Source organism: Lepisma saccharinum, chromosome 11 (assembly GCF_977018435.1).
Source record: "Lepisma saccharinum chromosome 11, izLepSacc3.1, whole genome shotgun sequence".
Classification (NCBI taxonomy): domain Eukaryota; kingdom Metazoa; phylum Arthropoda; class Insecta; order Zygentoma; family Lepismatidae; genus Lepisma; species Lepisma saccharinum.
In genome coordinates, this window is record NC_139239.1 from 45,346,962 (window position 1) to 45,365,327 (window position 18,366).

Genomic DNA, 18,366 nt, shown 5'->3' on the forward strand with positions numbered 1-18,366 from the left:
TCAGGCAAGAAAATTTATGTTAGGCAATTTACATGATTCTCGTCTTTCTTCTGTGATATTAATGTGTTTATTTTTGTTATTTTTCAGCCAATCTTTAGCCCACAACAATCTAATAGCCTATGGACGTGATCTACGCCGTATGGCAGATGACTTTGCCCAATCAGAACAAAGACGCAGATTGCGCATTAGAGCAGAACAGATGCAAATAGAAAGTTTGGATGTGGATAATTTTACCCAAATATTAATTGGCTTGTTTGAGGTACTTTTTAAGTATGTTTTGCTTATCTTTTATAAATAATTTGGGGTTTCCAGCCAAGTTCAAAGTACTGGAGGAAGTGGTGGAGGGCGCACAAGGGATACCCCCTTAAGAAAATGTGTGTTAGGCATTCTCCCATCTGATGAGGTGCATACGCATTCTCCCACCTAGGAATTTCCACTTTTAATACTGGTTTTCAGGAAAGAAATAGTGTAACTACTGCTTTACTGCCTTCACGTTTACATAATCAGAAAGAAACTCAAGAAGATTTTATTACTACTATGTGTAAAAAAAAAACAGCCATGGATTGATATCAACTGGTAATTCTTCCCTTCTTTCTCTCCTCTTTGTGACTGAACACTGCCTGGCTGTCAAAATCTCTGGTCTCTGTGCAGGAGTTCTGCCTCTTTCCAGTGGTGCCAAATTCCAAAAATATTCAGTGGGCTGAACTCTTGAGATTTGTTTTATAATTTTCTGCAATAATACATGTCATAAATAGGCTGAGGATTTACTCTAAAATTTATATTTTGTTCCTTGGCCAGAAAGTGGAGGCTATTACATTTAAAAAAAATTCAGGTCATTTTTGAGAGGAATGCATGAATTTTATAGTGACTGTTTTGCCTATTTTAGTCATAAGTGCCTACTTCAAAGACAACTGTCTTTGAGTGCCTAAAATGAGAAAATGATGAAAATTAGTTTAATATCTATATATTCTGATTGGATTTCAAGTTTATTTTCTTTCTTTTAACCATGTCTGTCTATTTTAATACTCTTGTTATCACATGGTGCATCTGTTCGTAATAGTCAATCAGAGTGCACTGCAGTTGGAAAATGCAACTACATCAACCACAGCATCAGATTGTGTCACATCGGTCTACATATCCACTGAAGGAAAGTGCATAGCTCAATCCTCTCATTCATTAGAGAGGTTGTGTGCAACAGATGAAGCATGTGTTGCAAGCATAGGGGTATTTAGGGAAGAGAATGTACTGTGCACCGTTAAAATGCTTTTGTTCCCATCCTGAAAATATAGGCTATTGAGTATAAAGTCTGTTTCAGGCCATTTCTGAAAACAATACCCTTTTTCTGTCTTGCCTATTTCACTCATAAGTGACTATTTAGAAATGACTGCTTTTTGAATGACTAAACTGTGAAAATGATGAAAAATCTGAAAAAAATTCATCAATTTTAATGTCCATTTTGTACTTTTCGTTGCTTTTTGCTGAAATGTTAAAATAGACATATGACAGTGGTTAAAATTCCAACTATGTACATGTATTATCACTTTTTGTTTACAAGTTCATTTTTTTGCCGTATGCCATTAATGGAGTTGAAAGCAAAAACAGAATTTGTTATATGTTATTTGTAACAGCTATTCCAGTTTGAATTAGTCGCTCAAATACCTACAATGTATTTATTTATCTGTATGTTTTTGCCTTATTTGATGTGTGAGAGATTTAACCACATGAAAGAAGATATGAAGATAAAATGAAGATATTTTATTTTTATTGTTTCTACACATATAATCTCCAACAGTGGAACTTTCAATTGATGTATATTTTTTTCTTGCAGGAGGGAGGAGTGACATGGGAACGAGTGTTAGTGCTGTTCTTCTTCTGCAGTGATGTGGCAATCGTAGCCTTAAGAAGAAAGATTGATCAATACTTCCATAAGCTGATTGAATGGAGTTTGCGTTTCATTATGAGCAAGGTGTCAGCATGGGTTCAACAGAATGGAGGCTGGGTGAGTCTGCTGTTTTTATTGTAAACTTAAAAGTTTGAGTAACTCCAGTTTTAAAAACATCAAATTTACATAGGTGTGCTGTAGATGTCTTTACATAATACTTCCTCTAAAAATTTTGAAAATTGTATTTAGGAAATAGCACATACCAAGAGGTTTATTTCTTACTTCATGTCAACTTAACCAGTGGAAGAGAGGCACTAGACATGTTGCATGCTTTTGTCACGATTGCAGTTTGTTGTGTTTTTGAAGGCAGTATTATGTATTTACCAGCCTATTACACATTGTGAATTTTATTTTATTTTGGGGTTTAGAATTCTACTTCTGTTAGTGTAGTCATACCCCAAATAAACCACAATTGCAACAATAATCTTCACATAATCTTACTTCAGTTTTCCAGATGGATCTGTCTAGAACGTAAGGGAACATTTATACAAGGATCATTTTTCTTTAAGTGGCAACATGCCTGGCATGTAAAAAGAAATACGAAAGTAATTATAATCCTTCAGTGTTATCTCCTTCTGCGACCAGAACATTGTTCTTACCATTGGGCAGGTGGTTGTATATTGTTAGTTAGTGAGAAATTATTTGCAACATATAACAATGCCACTTCGCATTTACAAAACGTGAGAGTAGACTAGATTTGATTTGCTTTATTTTACTTCACTTTTGGTACCACTTTTGGCTGATTTGTGAAGATGGGAATGAGGGATGATATGATGAAATTGATGAATGGACACTCAGAAACATCCATGCCCAGGCCAGGATTCGAACCCAGGATCCCTAGCGTCGTAGTGTGATGTGCTAACAACCACTCTGCCACAGGGGCCGGCGAGAGTCGACTAGAGAGAATAAGTTACCACAGAGGTCTAGTGCTGAGTTGCAGATCTCAAGTCTATTCCAGCTTGTAAAAATAAACTGTGAGAAACAGCAGGTATGTTAACAAAGTTTGCAAGATTTGCTGATGGCTCTTAAGACAAAATTTCAACTTTGTTTGATCGAGTGATGAAGTGGGAAAGTGATAAAGAGCTGACCCAGTTGTCTGAAGATCGCAGGTTCAAATCTCTTGTAGAACCAACTTTTTTATTTAGTAGAATTATTGCTTTGGACATTAATAAGATTGAAAATATATGAAAACTCTTCTGATAAATCTAATTGCTCGTCGACACCACTTAGGATTTGTTATTCCCATGTAGCTTCTCCAATACTTCCTACAGGAGGCAACAGGGAGGACAGAAAGATATTAACCCTTTCTGCCCCTACTGTGAGATAAAATATTATTTATTGTTTTAAAAAAAATAGAAGTAGTCATGACAACCCATATACCTTGTTTACAAATTCCTGGCCACGCTGCTGCAAATCAACCAAGATGATGTCATAGTGCCGAGAGAACCTTCGTGTTGACAGTGAATTGTGTTCTCAGGCAGAGATCACGATGCCAATCATAGAACTGCGCATGCTCAGCTCATAGTCTTCTGTAGGTAATACTTGTTTAATCGTACGCAACGTGGGCTATCCTGTCTGTGACCGAATTATAAATTCCCCCGTTTTAAAAATTTCAGTTAACAAGAAAACATATGTTTTGTAGTTTCAAAAAACACCGATTTAATTGTAATATTCTGTTTGAAATACTTTCTATGAATAGCGGATAAAATAGTGCAATATGGTTTCAACACATGGATAGGAACATACAAGGAATAGATCAAGAAGGACAATGTGGTCCAGTCACTATCATACCTGCTCACCACACGAAGGGTCCCCAGTTTGAATCTCCCCTACAACACTTTTTTTTTAAATGGTAGAATGCCAATTAATGTGAGTCTGTGAAATATTTATAGTGTATTTGATGACAATTTTTTTTTTACTTTTTAATACAAATTGCAAATACCGTATTTACACGTGTATAATGCAAATGCGTGTATAATGTGCACCCTGGTTTTTGATGGGGAAAAGTGGCAAACAATTATATCGTATATAATACGCAGTGCAATCCAATTTCAAGAAATGGATTTCTTAGTTTGAAGTCGTAAAGCTGTTGCTATGCTGATCAAGAGTGAATGACATGAGTCGTCTGTTGCAATGTGGACCAAGAGGATAATGTCCTCTTTTGTAAACAATAAGTCACCAGCCCTCACCACATCCCCCCTCTTCCTCCACTATGTTTAGCATCCAAAAGCTTTCACTCTTTAACCACCTTATTTATTCCGTAATAGTAGAAAGTGAGATCAAAATTACGTAATGAATTTGCAGTGCTTAGGAAGTTATTTTATATTATTTCTTGCCCAATAAATACTGCTCATACGCATCCCATGTGACAGGAGGTGCATGCTCGAATTCCTCCAGAATGGCACTGCTTTTCTTCGTGTCGCAGAACATTACTAAGTGAAATAGTTCTTGAAGCTTTCCTAGCGGTGAATATTGAAGAGGTTTTCTCGGGCAATCAGCCAGGTGATTTCCAGATAGGCTTCCGAGCTTTTGAGAGCTAACGTTACTCTCATCTTCAGGGATTGAAGTACATGGTTTTGCTGATTCCTTCTTTACTTTTTCTAAAAGAACTTCAAAATATATACTTTTTCCATGACTAACGTAACATTAATACGAGGCACATTCAGGACCCTCAAACTAGCAGTTAGCACCACAAGATTTCTTCCATTAAGGCATTTACACACTCCATATATATAATATTATTTGGCCAGTAATACATTTTAGTTATTATTTTCTTGTTCCTTATTTTTTCTTTCATCCAAAGAACCATAAAAATCAGAACGTTCCTTCATTTTGTGATGAGCTTATTTCAACCGCATTTCACAATAACGTCATTATCTTGAATAGAATACTGTTTCACATTTGCATCATTATCTTGAATAGAATACTGTTGCCATATTCAGAAACTACAGGATTTTAGCTTTACAACGATATATAACATAATAGGGTTCCATAAACATGAGAAATCAATGCAAGTGTCACAAAATCACTGTACAGCTTCAAGTTGGCTGTCCATATTATTCTGTGCATAATACGCACCACAGTTTTTGGGGACAAAATTTTTGGAAAAAAGTGCACATTATTCATGAGAAAATACAGTAGTCTTCAAACTGCTCAATACAAACTACTTTAATAAAATTGAAACCATAAAATGAGATAATGTGATAATAAAAACAATAAACAGTGCATTATTTAAAACTAGTGTTTGCATGGAATTGATGGAACTATATTATTTGCTTAGTGCTGATGTAGCGATGCTATTAAATCTTGCTTCTAAATTCATACATGGATGCAAACGTTTATGTTGGAATTGTTAATAACACTGTGACAAGCTGTAATATCATAAAGTGTTGTTTCTTGCAGTTTGCCGTTTATATTCCTTCAGTTTCTATTAAAATATTAAATGATTTGTATTGCTTTATACCTTGAAAAATTGTGTAGTTTTAGATGTTGTATACATACAGTGAGCAAAGAAGATATCGACTTTGTATCACAGCACATACAAACGTTATTTAAAAAGTGAAAGGATCTCTTCACCTCCGCCCTCCCACTTCTCTTTATACAACCATATCCCTTGCTTACAAAATTATTCGGCCCACTACCACAAGGAGGTTTTGTTTGTGGAACCACGTGATTGAACTAAGGGGGGTGATGTCATATTGTGCAGGCTACACGTTGCGGCAGAGAACTTGCCAACATGCCAATGGTCTTGGGTTCGCTTCACATTAAAGGCAGAACTTTCTTTACAGTGCAGTGCCAACTAGTGTATACCTAGGATGGAATTAATCTCATGTTTCGGCATGACTGTTATTTTTAATAATGAAATGGTTTTGAGAGCAACTACTTAATATTAAACCTCTTATAAAATGTGGAAAGGCATTACAAGTATCACGCAAGATCAAGAAACAGTGGAACGTTAATGTGCAAATTCTTAGCAACCATGTCAAAAATTGGAGCTGTAATTGAAAAAGATATTAGTTGATTTATGTATAGAATTTACACTGCATAGATTTCGATTTTTAAAACTAAAAATGTATTAGATAAGAACATAAACCAACCAACCAAAGTTGTCCAGATCCTAACATCATAATTGTGATGTAAAATCTTTAGCTATATATAACAATAGTGAAAATAATGTTCTGAAGACTTCCTTTAGCACATTGTTTTTTGGCCAATCAGTATTGTCTTGATTTACATTTGTAGTGTTTTTTGGCCAATCAGTATTGTAGCACATTGTTTCTTGGCCAATCAGTATTGTCTCGATTTACATTTGTAGTATCCATATGCTGTATAAAAGTATAAGCATCTGACTCATCCGTATTCTAGGGTTCCAAAACAATATATCTTTAGATACAGATTATATTAAACATATTTGTAGCTGACAATGCAAACTTGTCAACAAACTCGAAATCATCTTTAGTTTAAAATATAGAGGCATGTAATTTACAGTCACAGTGAAAGTAGGTATGATCTGACAGCTCGATGTTTGGTCAGCAAGTGTAAAAATACTTCGTTAAGAAGGAAAAATCTAAGATGCTTTTCGAAATTAACAGGTGAAATCATGGATTAAAAATGCATGTGGTATGTACTTCCCACATTCCATGTATTCAAGTGGTCTGTGCCTGGTCAAAGCAAACTATTCTAGGTGGCAGCACCCCTGTTGTGTCCCCACGCTTTTGATGGGCAATTGTTCTCCCATTTAAATAAATGGGGAATTTGATGCTGAATGTGCTGTTATTACATTGAACTGCAAGATTAATTTAATCTTAACCTCAGAAATTAATACTGAACCTGATAGATGAATACTCAGTGCTGTAAAACTAAGATTTTGAAAAAGATGATCATCAACAACAGAAAAGGTTACGAAACTCAAAAAAGTCTTAATAGTTGCGTAGCAATTGTTTATGTCACTTGCAATGTTCACAATTTAAGTGCTTAATTATTGTGAATCTGGTAAAGAATAATACCTAATAATTCCGTTAGACTGTACTTCTGTTTCATGTCTCGCAATCTCTATTGCTTTCTTATTTACAGGAATTATAATTTTTAAATGGTTGTAACAAAAAGAAAAAAGTCTAAAATACGAAGGGAAAAATGTCTGCTTAATAGTTAATACAAAGAAAATGTTAATATTCATTAAGTTATCAAATGTATAATAATAAATGTCATGCGCTTATGCACTTATTAATTTTTTCTTTATAATTTGGGTAGTTACTCCGATTACTAACGCCGTTGAATTGCACATCCTCGCAACCAGAAAAAAACATTAAGCATAGTGTCAAAATCTAAATTTTTGTATTATCAACCCATAGCAGCTAGGAACGACCCAAATGATGTTAAGTTTACTCACTTTGGGCATAAACATACAATATTTAGCCCATTCGAGCTACTTTTTCATTGCAGTTTAATAAATTAATTCTTAGGTTTAGGAGAATGTAATTTTCGGAATCATATGATGTTCTACATAATCTTAAAGCTTTACTAAACACATTTATATTATTGATTTGCATGAAAAATTCTTATCTTCGTTTAAAATAACGTTTAAATAACCATCCTATCACACTCCAACGTAAAGCTTAGGGCAGCCAAATGATGAACTAAATTATTTAGGGGCACAACAGGGGTTTGGCCACCAGAAAAGTTTGGCAATGAACAGCCCAATTTAAAAAAGAAAAGGTTCACTGCCTAAATGCAAATTTGAACACTCACATGTTGTAGCCTTATTGGCAACAAGCACACACATCCTTCAGAGCGTGAAGCCATAATTCTAATCAGTCACCTACAGCTTCTACTGGTAGGTGACTATTTACGTATCATGTAAGTTTTTGATTTGTTTCACCACTGGTGACTCATATTTCTTCTCACTGATTTTCTTTCAAATGTAGTTGTTTTTCCAGACCGGTATCATTTTTTACCTTCTGCCACCCAGGAGTGCCCATCCCCCACAAGGCCCATGATGCACTCCCCCAATAAGATAGAACATTCCCCCTCTCCCCGTTTATTCTGAATTAATTACTCAAATTATTTTTGTCACCAAATTTGCGGAAAAATGTAATACCAGAGGTGCAACCACGAATTTTTGTCGGGGGGGGGGGAGGAAAAACGTACCAATAATAATAATAATAATATTAATAATGGCTTTTTATTATTATTATTACTACTACTACCAGTAGTAGTAGTAGTAGTATCAAAGACATTATTATCCTCATAAATTACGCAAAAAGGTGGCAGAAGTCTGTGCTAAAGCATTTGTTTGGAACAAACTATTTGAAATAATTTTTCAACACCGTCAATTTGACATTAGCTAATAATGGACATCAAACACACAAACTGTATTTTTGAATGGCAGAAAATGAATGCTAAATGCATTCCAAAGATACATGTGTAACTTTCATGTACAACGTATGTTTTACACATATGCAACATGGAGAAAATACATATGCAACAAGCTAACACTAAATTGTATTCAATACAAATATACAACACATATTATTAAAATACATTACATTAGAGAAAACAAGCAGAATGCGAGCGAATCGAGCAAGAACATTTTTAGATCCAATTTTTGCAATTGAAAACAATATTGATTTAATAGGGCGCAAATAATTTCACTGGATGCCATGGCATTCTGTCTTTTGCAACTTTTTGTAGATCATTCGGCACTCATGGCCGACTTCCGCCATGCCTAGCTACAGCTCTGAACTTGACGGAAACGAGAAAAGCAGATAATGCGAGCGAAGCAAGCAAGAAAATTTTACAAAATTTATTTTTATTTGCATAAAATTTGAAATGAAGGGTTAATTGCTCCTCTGTGCCCCCTTGCTGGTGCCCTAGGCCGTCAAAATCCCCCCCTGTTTGCCTCTAATAAGGCACAAATAATATCACAGGGCACCAAGGCATTCTCTCTTCACAACTTTCTTTCATTTAGATCATTCGGCACCCATGTCCGACTCCCGCCGCCCCTAGCTACAGCTCTGAACTTGACTAAAACGAGAAAAGCAGATAATGCGAGCGAAGCAAGCAAGAAAATTGTACAAAACGAATTTTAATTTGCATAAAATTTGAAATCGAAGGGGTAATTTCTCCTCTGTGCCCCCCTTGCAGTTGCCCTTGGCCGTCAATGTTTGTCCCCCCTTGCTACCCTAGAATTGACTTCCATCTAAGGTTGGGGGGGGGGGGGGTGTGCAATAACCTCCTGCCCACCCTGTGGCTGCGTCACTGTATAATACAGACATATTTAAGCAATATGTGTTTACTTTAGATACTTTAGGCTCACTGCCGTTGTTAGTCAACCTTATTCTGCACAGTTTGTCTGCTCTACTAACCTAACTGATTCTAAAGGCATAAGAGGTTGTGTTTCATTTCAACCCTATTGCCGCGATCACCCACAGGTAGGTAGAAAACTATATATAATAACCAAAACTAAAAATCAATAACAAGTCAATCAAACTATATGATCCCCCCATTTTTGTGTGAAGATATATAGAATTGGTATAAAATTTTTGTCCCCCCAAAAAATTCCCATGATGCAGGCACGTCATGAAACCCCCCTGTGGGGCACCCCTGCTGCCACCCATTGAGATCCTTATGTAATACATTATTGAGACATCCCCCAGAAAAGAGAATATCTTAATTTCAAAAAACTTGAGGTGGGAATGGTATGTTCAGTCACACATTTGACCTTAAATTTTTTCATATTTGAAGTTTTGCTTGCAACGCCACCATCAACGGAGCATTTACTATCAGGACATATAGTCCATCGGTTGTCATTTTCCAGCAATGTACGAAGTGCATCCAGGTCATGTTGATATGTTGCAGTTACGAGGGTGACCTTCGCTGTGTTGTTCAGCAACTGATTCATGTCCATCTGCCTTGTGAATTTGCAAAGCCTTTCATCCACATGCAAACCAAAACTTTATGTATACTTGCCATTTCTGACGTAAATATTACAGGGGGAGATCAAACACACATATCACACTTCAACTGCATCTAATTCACAAACACAGAGTAATACGTAATCTGCAACCAACAAATAAACATGTTCACATAAATCTCCAGAACAATTCATTCTTATTTTGTCACATGGCAACTAGACAAGTATATTCCATCAGTGTTGCCGGTTCAATAAAAATCGCCCTTTTACATAGCGATAAAAAATCAAGTCCATGTTGATGGAGAGTGGCCAGCAATTTTATGCTTCGGGGAACTTTTATTTTATTGTGATCCTTACCTTTGAACCATGTTTTTACATTTAGCCTTTCCCCATCCCTAAGGAAGAATTCACATAAATCTGAGAATTCTGAAAATTGGAGTAAATTAAGTTTTCATGATGTTATGCAGAAAACATAGTTAAAAATTAAACCAAAACCATTATTTTCATATTGTTTGTTTTGCTTGGTTAGAATCTATTAATTGCAAAGGTGCACTACCTTAATTGCCTGAGGTGTCTCGAACATGAGTTGCAATACAACCACAGACAGTGAAGACAATGAGCCTTTGAAATTATTTCAAGACTCGCATGAAAACCTTAAAAGTCCAATAAAAATTGTAGGACAGACTGTATACAGCTCAAATTTGTATGAGGTGTCAACTCTTCTGTACAAAATTACCTCAAGCCTGCAACACTAATCAAGTGAACTTCAAAATGCCATTTTTGTTATTTTAAAGATGGCACCTCCTATACACCAGTGAAGAGGAGAGAGTTCTTCTTGCCCTCTGTCAGCCTAAAACTTACACGAATTTCTAGGCAACTCTCAGTGGAGGAGAAAGTTCAACAATGGCCTCAGTTCGCAGGCAGATGGGTGGAAAGGCCTTTGCAGTGGCTCATAAATGACTGCACGTGGACCCCAAAGACTTATTCTTCTTAAGGTATACAGGCACTAACTGAAAGTTGAAAATACAAAGGCTGTCGCAGAGAAGGTGAGACAGATTTTTTCCTGGCTTGGCAACACTGCCTATGGTTTCGGCACTAGTCGCGTCATGTAGGATGACTTATTCTGTTTCCGTAGCAAGTTGTCACATGTTGCGAAACCACGTTAGTGAGCAGCTGTGTTGATTTACGTGGAACGTGTTTCGTTTACCCCTCCAGGTGTTGTGCATTTCGCGATGAGTATTCAAGATGAACAGCGACATGCCATAAAATTTTGTTGGCGTTTAGGGAAAAGTGCTGCGGAAACATATACAATGTTTCAACAGGCATATGCCGATCAAGACAAACTGAGTAGAGCCACAGTATTACCAAGGAGTCATTGAGACTCTGCGCCAGCACGTAGCAAAAAAGATGCCGCATTTGAAGAACTTCTTCATATTGCACCACGATAACGCATGCCAGCATACCGAGCCGGCTTTTCAGGATTACGTGACGAAGAGAAAAATAGAAATTTTCCCACATCCAGCATACAGCCAGGACCTTGCACCCTGTGACTTTTGGCTATTTCCACTTTTAAAGGTCGCTTTACATGGTCATTATTTCATGACGAACAAAGAAATGATCACCGCAGCACAAGTTTTCTTCAGTTCGCTACCTGACAACGAATTTTCAAAGACATTCACAAAGTGGCAGGAGTGTATGGATGCTTGCTTAGCTGTCAATGGTGCCTATTTTGAAAAAGATGTATGTCTACTCGATATGGCTGATTCTGAATAAAAATTTTGTGGTTTGTAATTTTTTGGTTTCATTTTAATGATTCTTGGAGGGGTCCATGTACATGCTTGTCTTTTAACTGCTACGCTGTCACGACTTTTTGACCTATTGCGCTAATTTTGGTCTCAATCGGCAGCTAATGAACCAAATTTTCACCCTAGTACATTTGCTAGCCAATGGAGGTCGCTGTTTTCCTATACAGGAATTAGTTTCACCTTCTCTGAGACAGCCTTTGTATATGTAGTTCAGCAATAGATCTGTGCTAAAACGCAGCAAACTTGTTCAACCCTACATACAGAAAACAACTAGACAAAAACAAAAACAAATTAAGGTTTTCAATTGATTTTCACTTGTAATAGAATCCAACCAAGCAAAAGAAGCAGCATGGGTACAGTGTTTTTTTTTTCTGTAATTATAATTTTTGTCTTTATTATTCCATGATAAAAGAGGGTTTTTTTTCTTTCCAGGCTGCTGTTCTGAGTCAGTCAATGAATATGCTGTACAGAACTGCCATTATTGGATTCTGTGCTGTTGGGATCGTGGCAATGGCACTGTATATAAGGAATAACTGGAAGTGAAATTGCAGTGTCTTTGTTCCCTTCAATGATATTCACAAATAAGAGTGAGAAATGTATGCTCAAGTGGTGTCTCGTAAATTTCTTTCTCTCAACAGATCCTGCCATTTCATTGTCTTTCAACTACAATGTCTTTCAAATGTCAGGTGATAATCTCTTCCAGGCCATACTGAGCATGTGTGTTTATGGTTCAGAGATAGGTAAGGTGTACCTATGTACAGTTTTGTGATAGTCTATTGTAGTAGTGATTATGTAGTTTTAAGAGTTTTAAGTTGTAGTATTTTTAAGAAAGATATTTATGTTTGTTATGTAGGACAACTAATTATTCCTTTAAATAGAGTGTGTGTAGTTATATATTATCCTTGTATTTGTTCTTATTGACATAGTGTTAGAATAGTAGAACATATATGTATGTTTTCTTGTATCATACTTTGTATTTTCATATTGTGACATAGTGTTAGAATAGTAGAATATATATGTATATTTTCTTGTATCACTTTGTATTTTCATATTGTATGTGTGTAATGAATTATGGTAGCCTATTTCAACTATGCAGAAATATTTATTTCTGGTATTATATTTGAGGAAGTGGAAAATTTTCCAGGAATGCATAGACAATGAAAATTGCTATTATTTTGGCAACAAAAACTGTCATTGGTTATTTTTATGTTAACTTTTCTCTGAATGTTAATACCTAAAATATGCATAATGTATTGTCAATGACTTGTGCATTAATTTTTGCTAGTCATTTGGTGATTGGGTTAATGAATTGTGAATGTTTACAAATTGTGTGACTAACATTTGTGTATACTTATATAGAAGAATTTCTGTGGTTGAATAGGTTCCTGAAGGTTCCTCCCAAGAAGATAGGCATATTATTTCTCAGTTAAATAAGTATAATATAACAAGTTTAATTTTTAGAAAATCCATGTTTGTTTCAAGTTGCACTCTAGCATTATTTAAATATTTCCAAATGGGGAATAAAAAAGTGTTTAATGACTGGAGACAAAAAATAAAATAAAATGACATTGAAACAAAGAACCTCTTGTTTACTTGTGATATGTTTGAAAGGATTCCATCATTTCAAAGATGTCCCTAGTGTTCAATATAATCCAGGAAAATTCATATAATAATATGTGTACAAAGATTGTGGTATGTTCCTATAGTTGTTTCGCAAGAGGAACTGTGTCTTTGTCTCAGCCAAAGTGCCTTCAATCAAGTGAAAATTATAGCTAGAGACAGAATTTTTGATAGTGTAGTTTGAAGTTTTCCTTTTCACTCTCTATTAGACCACATTCCCATAAACGCATATCTCTCTATATTATGCAGATTTTGTTTATACATCTGCTTTGTACTCTCTCTCTTGAACATACATTTGTTCAGACATATATTCTTTCATGTTTTTGATCATACCTATTTATTTAGTGCTCTATACTAGGGACAAAAGGAACTTGAGACCCCTTGAAATTTCCAGAAATGGTTTTGAGACATTGCATATATTATAAATTGATGTGAATAATTGATTTATGTGGAACTTGGAATCATAATTGAGATGAAAGAGTCTGATATCACTTGATTTCTCATAACTGTAACAGAGAGCTGTTATCTTTTTCTTTTATTTCTTATTATATTTATTGATTTAATGCTATTATTTATCATGATTGCATCTTTCTTATAATTATCAGGTAGGTTCTCTACTACATGGCTTGCCCTGTACCCAGTATGGAAACTTACAATTATAGCTTAACTATTTAAGCAAGTACATGTTTTCTACAGCTATAGTACATTGATGTTTTCACATGTGATTACTGGCACTGAAGAAATTCTCTGATACTATATTTCCATGTAAGTGAACACATTATTAACACAAAGGAAAGTCATAAAATACGATTCAGTTGGGACTAGTTCTGAGAGTCTTAACATTTTTCAGTTCACACAGTTGAATCAATTTGAAAACACTTTTGCTAATGTTTTGCTTAATTGCAAAGATTATGTAGTTTTTTTTACCATGTGTGCAGAATTTCAATATTGACTCCTTAATATCATTTTTTGGAATGGTGGAATCCTCTCTTGAGGGCTTGCATCTTTGTTTTGCACTCATTGACCTTGCTTGCTTTGACGGATCCTACAACAGGTAAATGATTCTCTTGTCAAAAGAGATCCATTTGGATTTTATAGTGGTCAGGGGTTGGGTTGTTGGTGGGACTGGGAGGGTGACTAGGATGGATTTTTTCCATCAAGTACATATGTTGGTATTAGCATGGTCCAACATCCAAGGAACTGATATGCACATGACTGAATTTGGATGATGGATAAAAATCATCCAATATCCAAATACAAGTTTTGGATTATCTGGATTTTGCCATCTGAATTTGGTATGGTTATTTGATATAACTTTTTAGCACCAATGTCCAGTTGTCAAGTTACAATGATGTGTTGAAATGTAAAGGGTGAATTTGTACTCTTGAAATGTGTGTTTGAACAAGGGATGCTTCCATTGGAATTAAATCAACCACAGAAATTCTAGGTTATCCTATTATACAATCGTTTACATATGCTGTAAGTTGACAAGTTGCAATATCTCTGTACCTGTGAAACAACTACAATTGAAAAGGCATCATCATGTAATTTTTTTTGTAAGAATTATAATTGTGTGGCCTTTTTCAACCATGTATTGTATGAAATGATTACAAGCACGTGTTGAATCAGTGAACAGTAATTGGTAACTGTTAAAGCAAATCATTTGATTTTGGAATAGTATTAGTGGTTGAAAAGGACTGACTTTACAATACGTTTTTTAAAAAATATTGTAATTTGCACTAAACATTTTTTTAAAATTTAAAATGAATTTGGATATGTTTTTTTTATTTGCAAGATTTTTAGTTGGTGCATGTACTGTTTATGCACGTAATACAATTTAGAAATAATCTCCGACTTCAGGTTATATATTATTTTACAGCTGTGAAATAGCATTATCTATATGTTATTTAATATGAGATTTGTCTATGTTATTGTTTATATTCCACCAATAAAACTAGGAAGAAGAATGTTTCGGTTTTTCAGTATTAGCAACAAGTTTATTTTCTCTTTTTTGTATTCTCTGGTTAAATTAAAGGCTAATTCTATCAGTTGTACTAAATTCATTAATCATGAAATAATGAAACTTACCAAAAGCATTGTATTGAATTTTTTCTTCAGTACTCCAAACTAAATTTTTGCAGATTGTCTGTTTCGTCTGTTGAAAGTAATAACAATAAACCAATTTGTAGTGATGAAAAAGTTTTTTGTTATTAGTTTTTATATTTCATCCACTTTTGATAGTCATTTTTTGGCCGAGAGCTTAAGAATTACCAACGTAAGTCTAATCATTCACACTGATGCTGCCTCTTGGGATAGTTATTAACTTTTTTTTACCACACAAAATCAACAAATATAACTGCATGCCAAAACTATTCAAAGTTAATTATAAAAGACATAATATTACAGTATTTCAATAATTAAAGACCTAATCTAATATTATTTTAATAGTTAAAAATAGTAATTTTTAATTATTGAAAATTCGTAATGCTCTATCTCAATGTTACCATTTTTATTCATCTGCATTCCTTCGAGAGTAGACAGGTTCCTAACAATATCAATTATGAAAATATAATTTTTGTGAAATCTCATACAGCACTCATTCACAATTGTCATTCAGCACAGATATTCTTGCCAAATTGTAACATACCATTTATATCATCTCCCCTCATATTCAATGCAACAAAATATTATGTCTGTCTAGAGATAGAATTAATTCTGTAAGATGGTATTTCATCAAATTAACCTGACTGGCAACTTTAGCAGCAAGATAAAAAATAAGTTTATTTTGAATTTGAAATACAGGGATCATAGCATTTAAGCTTTCTAATTGACATTTGAAACACTTTTGCCTGTATTTGTATTGGATTCAGCATTAGTGTGAGAATGGTACACTGTTTGTCATGTGTAAAATTCATAAATGCAGATCTGTGTATTGTGCAAGAAATTTGCAATTTACTCAATTTAGGCTTCCACAACAACATGAAATTATTTTTCTCTCTATTTGTGTTGTAAAGTTAAACCATGTTGAAATTATTATGTGTGTTGTAAATGCTTTCATAATGATTCTCCTTCCTTTTTGGGAGGAACCCTGGATATGTTTTAGGAATGCAATTAACATATCTGGGGAAGGAAACCTAGTAGTTTCTTCTATGATGCACTTGACTTAAAATGTAAAATTGAGACTGTATCCCATGCTCTTAATAATACAGTCCTTATCTTAAGCTATCAATAAAATGGTTTTATACTTACGGTGCCTTACATTTGTGATAATTTTTCAATAACGGCACAGATTGTATTTCCCAGGTTTGCAAACCTTCGTAAAAATGTTATTACCAAGTTAAAATACATGTTGAACAAGTTTGAAAACATGCGCTGTCTCCCAAATGTTTCATGTACTGCAAGTAGGCAATAATTTCCACACTAGGGAGGAATCTCTTTTGCATTTCTACTTGTATTTTAATTATGCATTTTGACAAAGTCTTAGTAATGTTCACCTTAATTAGTAGTATTGAAAACAACGAAGAAAAATAGAAATAGACAAATTACTCCTATTGTTAAGACTCTTCTCATTCTGCAGTTATTTGTGAAAAACCAAGTACTTCATGTTCATAATTTTGTACTTTTGTAAATATTTGTAATAAAGTCATGTGTAATGAAAACTCGGGCATTTGTCAGACTAATACCCCTCACACCACCACCCCTGCCCAGCAATAGTGTAGCATTCAATGTGTTGTTTGTGTTTCATTTTATGCATAGTTTTAGTTTGTCACAGGATGGTAAGTATGGTGTGGTGATTGAGACTTCATTTTTATTGGAGAGGGTTAATGTTCAACTCTTGAATGTCAACAGTAAATGTAAAATGGTTTTCTTTATTAAAGGGGTGATATGCAACTCATGATTATTGATGTTAAATCTTAGATTGTCAAGGAATTTCTGTAGCGTGTGGGACAGATTGAACATTATAAAGTTTTCCGCGAAGCTGTTTTACATTATTTTCTATTAATTTCGGTAGCCACTGCCACCATCCTCATTGGAATTTGTTGTGTTGTTGCTTGGCACGTTTCTGTTGTTTTTCCTAAATCGCCACTAGGTGTGCTGCTGTCGCCTGTATGTCTGTGTATGTGTCGTCTGCTGTTCACAGGTGTTAATTGCTGCAGTAACGGAAGCCAGGCATGGTGTGCCTGACCACTATCTATGTTCAGTTCATGGTTGTAGTGCATGATGGCGTGTGTTTCTTTAATTTTTGTGTTTATCAGAGTGTGTGCTTTGCATTTGACATGTACTTTCTCAATTTGATAGTTGCGGAATTTGTTCCTGGCAAGTCCGGTGGTGGGTTGGGCAGTTTTTGAATTTGATAGGTGCTGCTGAATTCTCTCACTGATGGGCCTGATGGATCTGCCGATGTAATGAGCCTTGCACTCACATTCAGCATCATAGATGCCTGCATTGTTGAGGGGGGAGAGGAAGTACCCTTTATGTTTGTTTAGTTGGTCAGGTATTTTGGAGGTTGGTTTGTGTGCTATTTGGATGTTGTAGGAGCGGAGGGCTTTGGTAAGGCGGTTGGATGTGGTAGGATGGTAGGGAAAGTCAAACCACTTGGTTTTGTTACTGGGATCTGGTTGCGATGGTGGAGCGGGTTGTGTTGATGGTGCAGTTTGTCTGACTTGGATTTCAGCTTTGCTGCACCATGTGGAGATTTGACATTCAGTATATCCATGTTTTAGTGCCAGTTCCATGATGGTTGCTACCTCGTCCCTCAGGTCTTCTCTGGAACAGTAGGAGAAGGTTCTTCAGAAGAAGTTTAGCCATACAGCACACACACACCTCTTTTTTTAAAGTATACACATTTGAGATGAGATTCAACTTTGTAGCAATAAATGCATAATTTTCAACACTGATAGGTTTTGGCGAAACCTTCAATTACTGTCTTGTGCATGCCTATGAAATTTTCTATTGTGAGCATTTATCTACTATATATGTGGTAAATTCTGCTACATCTCAAGAAAAAACTTGCTTTCTTGTCTCATAATACTAAAAGTAGTAAACAAAATCTCATCAGAGAATACAAACCAAGTAACACTGTAAAA

At 35.1% G+C, this 18,366-nt stretch overlaps 1 protein-coding gene across 2 annotated transcripts in view; it reads left to right on the forward strand.

Moving 5' to 3' along the window:
* The window catches only part of LOC145994757 (uncharacterized), a 50,697-nt gene extending 33,778 nt beyond the window's left edge, over positions 1-16,919 (forward strand). The window contains exons 3-5 of one of the 2 annotated variants that reach the window (XM_083130996.1): positions 88-259; positions 1,829-1,999; positions 12,092-16,919. In XM_083130996.1, the coding sequence (XP_082987122.1) occupies positions 88-259; positions 1,829-1,999; positions 12,092-12,202 (454 nt within the window). In that variant the 3' untranslated portion in view covers positions 12,203-16,919. The remainder of the gene's footprint in view (positions 1-87; positions 260-1,828; positions 2,000-12,091) is intronic. The other variant, XM_083130997.1, reaches the window with a different exon arrangement.
* The last annotated feature ends 1,447 nt before the right edge of the window (positions 16,920-18,366 follow it).